Raw genomic sequence first — 15881 nt, 5'->3', positions numbered from 1 at the left:
ATGGATTCCTTGCCAGCTTTTAGGCTGGGAGGACAACCATCTGCTAAGCAAACTTCCATACACAGTATTAGCTGCAGCCTAGCAAGATGTTAGCAATGGAGGCAATACCACGTTTGACATCCACAGCATCTGACTGCAGTCATTTCTCAGCTTAACGTACTCAAACGCGTAACTTCAAGCCAAGCTGAAACGGCATCTTTCAAAGCTATCACAAGACAAAGCTGAACCATTTCACTGCATGAAACCAGACCCCAAATCTCAGAGGGAAAACTCAGCAAAGGCAGAATCCTTAAAAACCACAAACTGACTCAAGTTTATTCCCACAGAACGTAAACCTAAGTACAAAGGTACTAAAGCATCATATTCAAGGTGCAAAATGGTAGAACAAATAAACAGTAGTAACTATTGGTTAGCACATACTGCTAAGAAGCAAGAACATGTAACAGTTAACAAGTTGTGCTACAACTTTACACATCACTGAACAGACTAGGAGGAACAATCCTTGAGAGCAGCCCGGCAGAGAAGGACCTGAGGGTCCTGGTGGATGAAAAACTGAATGTGAGCCAGCAGTGTGCTCTTGCAGCTCGGAAAGCAAACGGTATCCTAGGCTCCATCAGAAGAGGGGTGGCCAGCAGGGACAGGGAGGTGATCGTCCCTCTCTACTCTGCTCTCATGAGGCCCCATCTGGAATACTGTGTCCAAGAGTAGGTTTCCAATGCAAGAAAGACAGGAAGCAGTTGGAGAGGATACAGAGGACAACCACAAAGATGATCGGGGGGCTGGAGCACCTTCCCTATCAAGACAGGTTGAGGGAACTGGGCTTGTTCAGCCTGCAGAAAAGAAGGCCACAGGGTGACCTCACTGCAGCCTTTCAATACCTAAAGGGAGCCTATGAACAGGAGGGGAATCAACTCTTGACGAGGGTAGGTAACACCAGAATAAGGGGAAATGGTTTTAAGTTGAGGGAGGGAAGATTGAGGTTGGATGTCAGGGGGAAGTTCTTTACAGAGAGAGTGGTGAGGTGCTGGGGGTTGGAGATTCATGATCCTTGAGGTCTCTTCTAATCCAAGCCAGTCTATGATTCTATCATCACTCAAGTCATAATTAAGTTAATGAAGTTTCGCAATGTGATCTTTCTCTTCCAGTTTGTAGTCTTGTAGTGGAACAGTTAGTTACTGGTGAAGCTGTCATGCCCCAAGAACACTAAGCCTGCTTACAAGTCAAAACCAGACATCTAGCAAAAATTTTAATGTCAGGTTCCTTGGTTTATTTTTCATTACCTTATGAAACAAATCAGAAAAAAAAAATAAATCTACCAGATGCTGCTAGATAAATCAGTATTCTCACTTCTGTTCTTTCTGAATACTCTCACAAAGCCAGATGCAAAGCGTTACATGTCAAGAGCTGCACTGACATCTTCCACTTAAAAGAGATATAATCTCCACTTTCCAAGCACCAAAACAGACCCTGACGTTTATATGTCAGCAAAGAAAGTCACAGTGCATATCTGAGCTGCTGTGTTATGGACTGCAACACTTACTAATATAATCCAATTATTTCATTGCTCCCTTGTAGGCTCTCACACCCTTATGACAAAGGCCAGGAAGAGCTAGAAACTCAAACCTAACAAATGGAGGAACCTTATTCCAGGGCAATACAAAACACAACGATGCTAAGCTGACACAAGATAAAAATTTATTAAGAGACTAAGCCTTGAAAATAAAGCAAGCTTCTTCAAATCAACGTCCCAAAACAAGGCTTCAAAGAACGCTACAGCTCCTGCAAAACAGCCTTTGATTCTGTCAATGGGCAGAAGCTATTCTCATCAGATCAGCATTCCAACTGCGCTATTTCTCCCCTGACAAGGTATGTCAAAGCTCAATTTCAGTCAGAAAAGGAAAATTTCTTCCCCATTTTTCAGTCAATAGATATGGAGACAAAACTGAGCATAAAACTCTTGATATCAAGCAGTGACTGAAGATAACCCTGCTAATTTCCGAATTGTCACTGTAATGTAACCCTTGTTACTAGTGTATTTAAAGACACATCTTTAAGTCACTGAACATTTGGGATCTCCTGGTTTAAGCATATAAGAGAAGTGCGACCAGCAGGTCGAGGGAGGTGATTCTGCCCTTCTAATGTGCTCTCATGAGACCCCACCTGGAGTACTGCATCCAGTTCTGGGGCCCCCAACATAAGAAGGACATGGAGCTGTTGGAGCAGGGCCAGAGGAGGGTCAGGAAGGTGATCAGAGGGCTGGAGCACCTCTCCTACAAAGGACAGGCTGAGAGAGCTGGAGCTGTTCAGCATGGAGAAGTGAAGGCTCCTGGGGAACTTTATAGCAGCCTTCCAGTATCTGAGGGGGGCTACAGGAAAGCTGGGGAGGGACTTTTTATAAGGGCATGGAGCAACAGAACAAGGGGAAATGGCTTTAAATTGAAAGAGGTAGAATTAGACTAGATATTAGGATGAAATTCTTTACTGTGAGGGTGGCGAGACACTGGAATAGGTTTGCCTGGTGAGGTTGTGGATGCCCCCTCCCTGGAAGCACCCAAGGCCAGGCTGGATGGGGCTGTGAGCAACCTGGTCTAGAGGTGTGCTATAGCAGGGGTTGGAACTAGACGACCTTAAAGGTCCTTTCCAATCTCCACCACTCTATGACATGTACCTCACCAGTAACATCTGTGAAACCCTGTAAGTGGTGCTCACAATACGTTAAAGAGCTAAGGGTCTGTCAGAGGTCTAACTGCCACTCCTTGCCTTTCAGAAAGCCACCCACACCTTTGTGGCCAAGAAAAACAAACGAGTACTTTGAAGTTCTGGATAGCACTTAGATTAAGTTTGTAAGGAGAGCATTAAGTCTAGTAAACAAGCTTCTTTGGCTGCTTGAGCCTTTAACTGAACAATACGTCACACTACTTGAAAAGGCAACTAGAAAAGGCAAGTAGAGCTCCCATAAACAAACAGAAACTGAACAAAGAAATAAAAGCAATCCAGCAATCAATCAGTTATTTTAGCCTAAGGTATACCAGGACAAATGAATGCATTTTCCAAAAACTATCCTAGCAAATTCACGGTGTAGTACATTTCTCCTGAAAAACAAAACAAGAAGAAAATTCAGGCCAATTCAAAAGGACAAAACTACACATGAGATACAGCAGTTTCTCAGTTGAAAGACAACCCCTGAAGGTAGTAACAGATTTCCAACACCAGTACTCCTTTATGGCAAGTTAATTTTAATCCACAACTGGAACTAGTCCTAGGGTTTCCATTAATCTGTAATGTCTACATTTTATCTAAAACTCAATCTTAATCGATTAGTAGCAATTTAAAGTCCCTGAGATAAATCGGTTTTAGAGACAAGGAACTGTGGGCGCTTGGTAAGATTACTTCATCTCCAGATGTAGCACAAACTAGAAAAGCAAAACCAATTCAAATGTGTGAATGATACAACTAGTTAGAAGTCTAGTGTCACCGCTTTCTCTGTTACTCCTGGATAAAGATTTTATGTTTAAATTACAAATGAAATTTCACAAAAATCTGTTTTAATAACACACATCATTTCTACATTTAAAAAATATGTATATCAAATGTCACCAGAGTACAGAATCTCAGAAAGGCCTGGGTTGAAAAGGACCACAATGATCATCCAGCTTCATCCCCCTGCTATGTGCAGGGTCACCAACCAGCAGACCAGGCTGCCCAGAGCCACATCCAGCCTGGCCCTGAATGCCTCCAGGGATGGGGCATCCACAGCCTCCTTGGGCAACCTGTTCCAGTGCGTCACCACCCCCTGTGTGAAAAACTTCCTCCTAATATCTAACCTAAACCTCCCAAAGTGCTATGAATTTTAAACATTTTAACCATTTTCAGCTATACTATTGGGTAGAGGGAAGATGAAAGCACAGCCATCATTTACTGGCTCAATCTACTCACCACGGTAACAAGCAGATCTGGAGCTCAGTGTGGTGCTCACCCAGACCTGCCACCTCATTATGCAGAATACCTAAGGAGTGGTAGCTTTTAATCAAAACATTTACACCGTTTCCATCAGTGCTGGAAGAGGAAAGATTCGGAGAAAAGAAGGCTCAAAGGTGACCTGATAGCAGCCTTTCAGTATCTAAAGGGAGGCAACAGGAAAGAAGGGGACAGATTCTTCAGCAGGGTCCGTAGTGACAGAACAAGGGGAAATGGTTTCAAGCTCAAAGCGGGTAGATAGAGGTCGGATATAAGGAAAAAATCTTTTACGGTGAGAGTGTTGAGGAACTGGAACAGGTTACCTAGTAAAGGGGTGGATGCCCTGTTCCTGGAGACTTTCAGGGCAAGGCTGGATCATGTCCTGGTCAACCTGATGTAGCTGTGGTGCCTCTGTTCATTGCAGGGGAGTTGGACTAGATGGCCTTTACAGGTCCCTTCCAACTCTAAGAATTTTGAGATTCTCTGATTCTATGACTCGGATGCTTTTAAGCAAGCCAGCAGAAGAGTTCTGGTGATTCTCTGGACACAAAGTGTGTTTTCAGGAGCCTGACTAAGACATTCATTTAGCTGCTTTTGGTCTTTTGACTATTAAAAAGGAAAGAAGGGAACAAATTGATTCTAATTTCTTAGAGTCTACAAACTTCATTAAAAGATAACTGGTCACTGAAATTCTTTATTTCTGCTCTTACCTTTCACCATTTTGGGAACCAGACTCAGAAAACCAGGAGATGAATGCCGACAGGAAAGAGCTACCCTGAATACACACCTGGAATAGTATGTAGCTTGATTAGACGTACAGGGACCAGGAAAGCTTAGCATTTGCAAGTCAATTCCAATCTGCTTCCACCTGCCTAACTGAAGAGAAATTGGCTCAGTTCCAACAGCTGGATTGGATTGAACTAATAGCTCCCCCCCTGCACATAAGCATACCCTGGAGCACAGTTTTAAATAGTTTACAATGTGGCTGTGGGTGCAGTACAGTGAGAGAAGGCGTTTCCACTGATGAAGTAAACACTGTTCGTCCCCTGAAATCTTTTTACTAGCTTTTCTTCTTTATTCCTTCTGACACCTTTGAACAAGCATGAAATAGCACAACCTATGTGAAAATGCAAAAGCCTCAGAAGCTGGGCTGGCTCTGGTCAGAAGGCAAAAAATCCAAGCGCTCCTTTGTATCCAGTATTCCAGATGACTAAGGTTAGCAGCTGCCTATCTTCAGTTAACATTAGAAGTTAGATGTTCTCTATTTGCATAGGAATATAATTTGTTTGTCTGTTCAAAGTTGAGGCTTAGACTGATGATACTGTTGTACTTGTTCTGGTAGAGCTGGCTTCAGCCAGAAACAAAGCTTCAGACAAAGAGACACTGATAGAAGCTGATGCTGCTGTTCCACTCTTTCACATCTTCAAAGCACACAGAGCCTGCTCCAACAACAGCAAGCAAAACCAGTGCATGAATCCAAAATTCTGGGATTATTAACACAAAATTCTGGAACAGCATCTCAGTGGTGTGAATGTGAGTACTTAAAACTGGAAGTACTTAGAATGTAAGTACTTAGAACTGAAACCAATGACAATACAGACATGGAACCCTTCTATTTCTTCCCAGAAAGATCTGACATCCTTGCCAAACTCAATCAAACTGTTGTCAGAATTAACCCTTCCTACTCTGTTTGCTTCCTTAGGTATGAGCACCAAGGGATATCAGCCAACGTTTTTTTTCCCCTCAGTGTACAATGAACACAGATTCTTCTTCCCTTTGTCCAACTTTGAGACTTATCTCATTACAAAGTAGTTCTATAAACTTTCGAACTGTCCTCTGAAGAGCAATGATTTTTATTTTTTGAAGGCCACCAAAAAGTTCTTTTTCAGTTACATCTGCCATGTTTACTTGTTTGGGGTTTTTTTTGTTTGTTTGTTTGTTTGGGGCCTCTAAAATGATTACCTGCTGCTTGTTTCTCAGTCTGTTCTGGCATATCTGAACCCAGAGAGTCTCAGCAGAGTGGGTGCATCAGGTACCCACTGAGTTTTTTACTCAATGACGGGCAATGACTCACTGCAGTTAGACATGCAAGCCAACACAAAAAGCCACAAGCCAATTATTATTGCTCATGGTGCTGAGTCACCTGAAAGCCCTAAGGATGCAAAGCTGCCCATCCACGTTATCCTCCTCTGCTACTCCAAGTGACCTCCACAGAAAAGCAGCTGCTGAGTTTTCTTCTAACACACTCTTTTGTAAGCCTACTCTTCGAGATCCTGACATCCCCTCTTTGCACATCTTTAACCTACATACCGAGCTACCACCAAAGATGTGAGTTGTGAGCACTGCTGTTTTAATTTCCATACACTAATTACCCAGTTTAAAGGTAGAGGTATATCAACCAGCCCTCAGGAGACTGGACTCAAAGCAATTTAGCTGTTTGTATTCAACACGAATTGCACTGAAGCTGAAGGACACGAAGCAATCCAGAATACGACTGTTATCTGCTGTTTTAATATAGAATGAAAGAAGGGCTGAATTCTCTGCTTAACATCAAAACACAAGTGTAGTCCATTCATCACACCTTGACTGAGAGCAGACAGCTTTCAGTACAGCCGCATGGGCTCCACCAAAGGCCAAGCTTCCAGTTAACCCCAGCTAACTCATCACCATACGTTTGTCTGCTCAGGCCGACAGGCAGCCAAGCCATGATCACCAACTCCTTCCAAGCAGTAGTTTTGTCCTGCACTCCCACCAGAAAAAACAAGCAATCTGTCTTCTCCTAGGAGGGGAAGCCAGCGTTCCTCCTACTCCCTGACTGAGGAGGGGAAGTACACCCACTGTCTGCTTGAGGAGCACAGCCAGCTGCTGCTGCAGAAGGGGAGCCCTGCATAGGGCATGTAGCATAGAAGAATCCAGTTCAGAGGTAGCCCAGTTTCCTTCCCCACTAACAGACTTTAAAAGAAACCAAACCCACCACTTCTAATGCAGCACTTCACAGCCAATATATCGTCTTTATTCGTGTACTGGGGGTGAGACAACAGAAAATAAAGTAAAATTAAAATGGCTCTTCATGGTAAGCGGGTGCAACTATCAGATTTCTTTAAATCTTAAATCAATGTAAAAGCTTACTTTTAAATATAAGAGCTTCTTCTAAAATTGCAGATGACTACTTTCCATTATCTAATTACAAAATGAAGTGTTTGGTCAGAATGGCCTCACAGACTCCTGCCACAGAAGATGAGACATTCTTAAGCTTGCCAAATATTTATCCTAGCTTCCCCTTCCCCCCCTTTCACATGAAGAAACTGAGCAAACAAACTCTCCCCACCTCCCCTTTAAGCCAGAAAGTGGCAGTCCCCCTTGCTGGGACTTGCTGGATTTCCATAACCTGGGCACTGAATTTGCAACTCATTTTCCTTATGCTCCCTCCAAAAATGCCAGCTCAGGCTAATGACAAAACCTAGATCTCTCCCCTCAAACAGACAAAACACTCAGCTAAGGACATGCCAGATACCTTCTTGAGCAATCTGTGTTTCAACAAAGACACTCTGTTTCCAGATACTTAAACAGTCCTCTGCTGTAATATTAAAGTACCTCCCACATTATACTTATAAACATCCTCCCTGTTAAGTGGGGAAAGTTATTCCTATCTATAAAATGAGAAAGAATAAATGCAATTTGCACACGTTCATTGGGTGCCGTGAAAGAAAACAAAACAAAGACCTTACAGAGATACTCTATGTTCTTCTATAGGAAGCTTTTTTGGTCTAAAATTACCTAGCTCAAATAAATGATTGTTGTTGTTGTTTTCTTCTGTTTTTGAAAGATAAAATCAAAATGCAAAAAAAAAAAAAAAAAAAAAAAAAAAAAAAAAAAAAAAAAAAAGTATAACATGTGCAAGCTGCCTAATTAAATCTACGAAGAGATCGTTCTCCTCAAGATGCAAGAGAACACACTCAGCTGACAGGCCAAGGAGAAAACGGAGCATTAGGAGCTGCAAAATACACTGATTTCCAGCATCAGCAATCTTTCTGAATTTAATCACTGCAACGTCATGAGCTCTGTGTGCTTCCACCTCACCTTTCAGTGTGATAAGAGCCCCGATGCCATACTTATACCACCTCTCTTCGGTGTGCCTTCAGTTTCTTAAACGTCCCACTTGCACACCATTCCATGGAAGGGTGTCAGCTGTTGGCTAAGCTGCTGCCACCCCCAGCAGCAGAGTGGTTCTGACGGCCAAGTACCACAGCTCCTCTGGAACTCCCAGCTACAGGACCCATCGGAAAAGACTGCCAGAGAACAAAGTGAACCCAGGGACAAAGTGGGCCATCCCCCAACTTGGGACAGGAGTGGATCAGGGTGACATGGGCTCACCTGGGAGAGAGCTCCAGAGTCTCTGTGTAATTCCAATTATGTGACTTAGATTGCAGTTACTTAGGAGAAGTTAAGGACTGGGTTATTCTGAGACCTGCAAGCCTGAGATATCAAGTTATGCCTGGCCAGGAATCCTTTCCTGCATCTTTGGAAAGCAGGCAATGAGGTGCCCCACACGTATCTGACCACCTTAACCTCACACAAATGAGGTTTGACTATCTTCTGTACAGCAAGTTTGCAATAGGATTTGATCATTCATTAAAATGCACTTCCATCAAGGCTAACAACTCAAACTGTGAGGAAGCTATTTCTCCAAGCTGATTTTGCACAGTCACCTATTCCATCACTGCCTCCAAAATCCATCTGTTATTGAACTTGACAATAACCATGGTTAAAAACATACAAGGAGAGATCCTCAGCTGAACACAGACATTAAAAAATGAGGGAAATGACCAATGCAGCAACGCAGGTGTTTGAATGGAGAAGATACTCATTTCATCTCTGGTCCTGAAGCCATCCATGCAGCATGCATTCCTGTGTTTCACTAAACACACACAAAATCAAGCTGAAAACGGACTGCAGCTTTGTTTAATCCAGGAAGGGATACAAGTGTTAGCTGACCCTGAAGAATGAGCATGGAACTTCCTAAGCAAATTTACTGGTGTCAACCTGACTGCAAAGCACTAACAGTCATAGAATCATAGAATGGCTTGGGTTGTAAAGCACCTTTAAGATCATCGAGTTCCATCCCCCTGCTATAGGCAGGGACACCCCCCTCTAGACCAAGGTCTACACTCTCCTCTTCATGCCAATCTCCCTGAGCAACCGTTCATCTCCAGATGTGACTGACCAGCTCAGGGAGCAGAAGATGAAAAGAATGAAGCACAAAGAGCTTAGCCACTAGCTGACCCCACAGACTGCTAGTTCTGGTGCAGGACAAGCTTCTGGAGGAAACTAGCTCTTTGATTACCAACATCAAATTCAGTGGAATGGAAGGCAAAGCCCACAGCCCCAGCTCTTACGGAAGGATCCAGGAATACCAACTCAGCATCAGTTTCACAGCCCTAGGTATTTTCTAAACAATGAGCAGGCTGCATTCTAGGAAAAATACATAGGTTTTATATTTTGTGGCAGTTTGTCTCTATTCCTTTAATGACATCAGCTTCAGGCAGCTTGTTGCCTCTTTAGGACTTAGATATTAGATGTCCAATTCCATTTCTAACCCCACAATACATGCAAATCTAACCACTTGGTGGTAGCTGTTACATCCTCCTAATCATCACCTCTTCAGGTAACACAGTTTCAGAGGAAAAGAATCATCCTTGGTTTTGTGCTGGTACTGCACAAGCATTATGAAAACCTCAAACAACTCACATAAAAATAGTGAAGGAGCCCCTAAAATTAGCGTGATAGTTATGCTGCTACCAACTTACCAACTTGGACTACAGGTTAAAAATTGACGCCGTGATAGAAGAGGTGTTAGGAATACCAGGGCAAGAGCTGTAGTTGCTGAACACACAATATAATGAAGAAAACCAAATCGTGTAATTACAGGAAGAGAAGCCTTGGGATATCACAAGAACAAATAATAATTGGGTATCAATACAGCAAGCACAGATTCCAATCAGCTTACAGAGATTATGTTCATCATCAGATGCCATCTCCAAATTGTCTTCTCCACAGGTATTTCTGAAACAAACAATGCCTCCCCAAAGTACACGTTTTTAAACATTTCCAAATGCAGTGCATTCAGTTGATTGAGTTTCACAAGAAAAAAGTAAACCAAAGTGAACTAAGGAGGTGTCTGTTTGCTGCCAATGGTGACAAACATTTGACAGTATTGCACTTTTTACTTGCAGAGTAACTGAAGTTTATAAAGCTATGTAGCAACAGCAAGGAGGCAAGAAGCTTCCCGTATCTGCATCTTATTTCCTACCCAAGCAGTTCTTCTTGTGGTGCAGGCGTGCACATCTGCATTCTCCTGAGAGCACAGTGGCCTGAAAGGCTAATAAAGGAGCTGTAGATCTGCAGGTTAGAAGCTCTGCCTGAGCATATTTGATGTTACATTAAAAGCAGTTCCCAGCAGGAAGCTACCTGACACCTGTGCTTTCACTTTGACTCCCGAGCTGCACTGAGGCCGTTAAGGCAACAGGACCACAGATGCTTAAAACAACCTAAATCAGCCCTCCAGCCCTACTCCCTCCTAACCCTTGCTTTGTCAGTATTAGATCCTGTGCCAGCAAAGCGAGAGGCAGAAGGCTGATCAACCTGCAAAAGCATGCCCTGGAAAGAAGGCGGGTTACTGCAAAATAGCTGGAAACAACTGGCTTTCTGGGATTGCTACAAGCCTTATTTGTTTCAGCTGGTGTTGGAGGGAATTACAGGGAGGACACAAAAGCACCAATCAGTGCACAAACAGCACCATGAGATGAGCCAGTAGCGTCACATCCCCTCATCTGTTAACACTGCACAGCTATGGTACCTCCACTGCAATACGCCTTGGACATCTGACAGGAGCACGGCTCTCAGTCAGCCCACACCCTTCTCAGATGCCCAGTGATCACATGGATTTGGCCTCCCGAAAACAATATTCCTCTGCTTGCAAAAAAAAAAAAAAAAAAAAAAAAAAATTCATGGCAGTGTGACAAAAAAAACGTGAATAAATCCCAGCATTTTCAAGAGCGAGATCCACACTGCTAGCAGAGCGGGAACAGCAAACACACAGAAGATGCCAGAGCTGCTGATGGAGATCTGGGCTAAGCCCGGTGCCTTGCCCTGCCTCATTCAGGATCAGGATGCTGATGGTAAGGAATAAGAATGGATGCCACAAAGTCCCTGGGCCCACAGATGACACAGACCAAAAGGTGACACAGTGGGCCCAAAAATGTAACTGGAGGAGGCAGTGGTGGCTGTGACATCTCAATTTATCAAGATTTTTAAAATTTTATTTAGCCAACAATCCCAACTGATCCCAACAATGAGAAACTGGCTGAATGGGTTGATCTTTCAAGGCCAGGCTGGATGTGGCTCTGGGCAGCCTGGTCTGCTGGTTGGTGACCCTGCACACAGCAGGGGGTTGAAACTGGATGAGCATTGTGGTCCTTTTCAACCCAGGCCATTCTGTGATTCTGTGATCTATCATCTCCATCCTCAAGACGGTGCCTGCTACTGCAATAGAGAATAAGTAACATATTTCTGCTCCAAGAAGTGGCAGGAGGAAAAAGCTCTCAGAACGACATTATGAGGTAAAGAATGAAGCTGGAAAACCACAAGCAGAAAAATCAGAAGGTTCAAAATGTCATCATAAACAAATAAGCCCAGCAGTTATAAGGAGTATCACAAATTAAGCAATTGCAACTCTTTAATCTTTTTCAGTAAAGCCTCAATTGTGTTGGAATAATCAGTGCTGTACCTTTACAAAAACACCCATTGAGCCTTAAGACCACATGCTGGCGATGAACAGGAAGGCACTCTCCTTGTACATGGGACGATTTTAAAAGCCCTTTCACATCTCTGGAGAATATAAAATAGAGAAGGCTGTGAGGATAAACTGTTCTGGCACTTGTTCATCCAAATGAAGACACTGGTGTTTTGGCTTCTATCACCCAGCTGTGCAGGTTCAGGTTAGTTCTGACTACTGCTAATCATATTTCAGTGCCTATAAAAATAGAAGTCTCCTCACTCATAAAAGCAAGAACACAAGCTAACATTAAGTGAGTAGCACTTTATTTCTGGCATTTGATTTTGCCATTACTCTTTCTTTGGGGATAACAAGTATGAATTCTTCAAAGTCAGAATTCCAGCCCTACACACACAACCACACCTCCTTAATGCAGGAAGGCAACAGCAATGTTGGAGTACTGTGTCCAGGTTTGAAGACCCCAGTACAAGAAAGACAGGGAGCTGTTGGAGAGGATGCAGAGGAGAGCCACAAAGACGATCAGGGGACTGGAGCACCTTCCCTATGAAGACAGGCTGAGGGAGCTGGGCTTGTTCAGCCTGCAGAAAAGAAGGCCACAGGGTGACCTCACTGCAGCCTTTCAATACCTAAAGGGAGCCTATGAACAGGAGGGGAATCAACTCTTGACAAGGGTAGATAACAGCAGGACAAGGGGAAATGGTTTTAAGTTGAGGGAGGGAAGATTGAGGTTGGATGTCAGGAGGAAGTTCTTTACAGAGAGAGTGGTGAGGTGCTGGAACAGGCTGCCCAGAGAGGCTGTGAATGCCCCGTCCCTGGAGGTGTTCAAAGCCAGGTTGGATGGGGCCCTGGGCAGCCTGGTCTGGTATTAAATGTGGAGGTTGGTGGCCCTGCGTGTGGCAGGGGGGTTGGAGATCCACGATCCTTGAGGTCCCTTCCAACCCAGGCCATTCTGTGTTTCTGTGACTCAATGTAAGAAACCTCCAACCCAATCTAAGACTTAAGAAGTGCACAGGCCAAATAGTCAGTGCAACAGACTACTATAACCTGCCCAGTTCCCTGATCCTGTTCCTCGGGCTTAGGAGAGGACCACAGGGCACAAAGGTCTGTCCTAGAGTCAGACAGAAGTACTTACTCATCTTTTGTTTCCCTCTTAAAGTTGTATTAACAAACAGCAAAGATGATCGTGGCCTAGCAAACCCAGTAATAAAATATGAGTTAACTACAAATTAAAGGAGTAAGTGTTCTGGTCTGCCATAATAGTCTGTACCCAGAGGGGATCAATAAGAACTCTTCAGTATTTATTAGAAGCCAAGGGAAGGCTGCTAAGGCATTCTTAAAATGCTTTTGAGCCTGATGAGTTCAAAGGCAGGGACTGTCTCCAGGCAGAAGGTGACTCAAACAACGCTGCTTTCAAACCCAACCTGGGAACGTACGGTATGGAATAGGTTAGGTTTTCCAAAGGATGTAATGGAGATACCAGACCACGATTTATTGCTCCATCATTCTAACCACTTATTTTCCCTATGGTGGAATCTAAGAGAAAGTGCAGATGCAGATCAGTGACAGCACTTCTCAGTCTGGTTTTAAAAGACACGTACAAAAACTGGAAGCAGCATCTCTATGTAACACTCCTTGTTGCAGCACGCACCAAAACAAGTGCATTTAATTGCTGACAGTAGGGAATTATGTGCAGCACTTGATTTAGGCAAGAACTGTTTTGCGGAGAACTGATAATCTCACTGAATGGAGACACTGTCAGAACGTACAGTGGTATCTGAGGAGAAGCACAGCAAGTAATAGCAATTATACAGCACTGCTGCACTTCTTTCTTTCTCTGCTATAAATTTAGCTTACATGCTAGACACCCAAGTTACATAAAGTTTACTTATAGAAGCACTCTGAACTTCAGCTTTTAAATAAGGATCATGATCAAGGAAAAAAAAGTCAAAAAAGAGCTACAGTAGAAAATTTCAGACACTTGATATGAATTAAGTTGTCCTCAAAGACACGACAGACACTGGCATTTCTAATAGTCCTTTAAATGAATCGAAATTTCATTCTAGCAAGTATCCACGAGCACGCTGCTTTTACTTATTCCTGTGTTTCATCTGCTCGGTGCCCACAAAAGAAAGATTCCTCTGAGAGCCTGACCCATCCCAAAAGCACGGATGACAGCTTCAGCTCCAGCAGGGTTAATGTGGTTATCCACCACAGTCTTGGGCTCAGCCACAAAAGGAGCCAGTCAGCAGACTGGGAGATAACCCCGGAGGATAGACTTCTCTGTAACTGCAAATACCCTATTCCAAAATAATTACTCCACTTCAGGAGCTAACGTTCTCCTGAGAGCAGAGGTACCTCAGCAGGGCTGCTTTAACTAATCCCAGTAAAGCTCAGGCTGTCAATTCTCCTCTCCCCCCCACAGAGGCGGATATTTAATTCCCCTCCGTCTTGGGCACGCTGTAACATAAGCAAGGATGGATGACAGCTCAGTTTGCACCGGGCACCAACATACCTAACCTTTCCCTGTTCGGAGCTCCGATGGATTCAGGCCAGAGGCTGAGGAAGCAGCAACAAAGCCAGCAACGAGCATGGGCTAAATGAATGAGGAGCCGCAGGAAGAGCCTCGCTGGAGGAGAAGGGAAGAAGGAACCCCACCACGCCTCCTCCTGCCCTGAGAAGCAACTGCTTAAAGAAAGGACGGGAATTTTTAGCTACTTGCTAACGCTTCCCAGCGTTACCCAGAAGTATCGAAGTCAATGAGCTCCTCACATGCGATATTTGTGTGAGGAAGCTCCACCGTCGTAAGTTCAGCAAAAAAATCAAGGTAAAGATTAGCTCGCATCGGGAATGTCAGCTTAACGGCACCGCCGCCACCCCACCCAGACAATAGGTGGGAATCCTGCACAGACACCACACGCTCTCCAAAGGGCCGACTGCACGAGTCCATCTCGGCGATTGCGCTGGAGGCCAGGAGAAGTCGGCGCACACTGACACACATCGAGACTTTCATTCCCGTCAACCCTCATCCGATTCCAGCCCCGGTGCGGTTCCAGCACGGCTTCCACCCCTTTCCCTTCCCGTTACAGAACCTCAAACACAAGCGGGGTGGGACGAGCTCCCAGCCCGGCCCCGGCGCCGTGCTTGCGGAGGGATGCCGGCGGGGGGCAGACGGGCCTTCAGGCCCACATCGCCCCGGTGGAGCTCCCGACTCAACCGGACACCAAATCCGCGCCCACCGACATTTAAACACGGAACGGAAGGCCGACTTGGCGCGGAGCGAGACGGGAAGCCCCGCGGGCGGCGGGGAGCGGCCCCGGGATGGGCGCAACGGCCCCGGGATGGGAGCACGGCCCCGTCCACAAAAGGCGGCGGCACCATTGTCCGCGCCGGGCCCCGGGGGCGGCGGTGCCGGGGGCCGCACCCCGCCGTGGGGCCCCGCCGCCTCCCCGTCCCACCCCCCGCTCCCCGCCGGCCGCGCCCGACTGACGGAGGCGAGACGGCCCCGCGGCGCTTTCCCCCACCGGCCGCCTCCTTCCCGCCGGCGGCGCCGCGAGCGCGGCCAGGCCCCGGCCCCTCCTCTCGCCGCCTGCCCGCCCGCCCGCCGCCGGAGGAGGAGGAGGAGGAGGAGGAGGAGGAGGAGGAGGCGGAGGCCGGGCCCAGCCGCGGCCCCACCGGCCCCTCGCCTACCTCCACGTCGCGGCCCTTGTTCTTGAAGCTCTTGATGCGGTGGTTCTCCAGGCCGGCGGCGGCGGCGGCGTTCTCGGCCATGGCGGCGGCGGCTCCCGGCGGCTGAGGCGGCTCCGGCGGCGGCGGCTCGCGCGAGGGGCGGGGGGGAGGAGAGGGGGGCGGGAGACGCGCCGTGACGAGCGCGCGCCACAGGGGGCGGGAGGAGAACGGCGGGGGGGGAGGGGGCGCGCCCGCCGTTGCCGAGCGACTGGGAGAGCGGCGGGCGGCGCTCGGCCAATCGCCGCGCGGCTCCGCCCGCTTCGCCCCGCCCTCTCTCCGCCGCGCTCGCCGTCCCCAGGCTGGAGGAGAGACCGCGCTTCCCGGCGCACGCCGCGGCGGCGCGGGGCGTGCTGGGAACTGTAGTCCCCGGCGGCCGGTGGCCTCGCACGTGGAGCGGGCGGAG

The 15881-nt window shown here is 46.4% G+C and overlaps 1 protein-coding gene across 1 annotated transcript in view; it reads right to left on the bottom strand.

Moving 5' to 3' along the window:
• The window catches only part of KPNA3 (karyopherin subunit alpha 3), a gene marked incomplete at its 3' end in the record, with an annotated part of 49754 nt that extends 34231 nt beyond the window's left edge, over positions 1–15523 (bottom strand). Inside the window, exon 1 of the mRNA XM_079545535.1 lies at positions 15440–15523. Within this exon, the coding sequence (XP_079401661.1) occupies positions 15440–15520 (81 nt within the window). The 5' untranslated portion in view covers positions 15521–15523. The remainder of the gene's footprint in view (positions 1–15439) is intronic.
• Positions 15524–15881: the final 358 nt, after the last annotated feature.

The sequence above is a fragment of the Tetrao urogallus genome (assembly GCF_951394365.1).
Source record: "Tetrao urogallus genome assembly, chromosome: 1".
Lineage (NCBI taxonomy): Eukaryota > Metazoa > Chordata > Aves > Galliformes > Phasianidae > Tetrao > Tetrao urogallus.
Note: the sequence above shows the minus strand (reverse complement) of the source record. Positions and strands in the feature narration are given on the sequence as shown.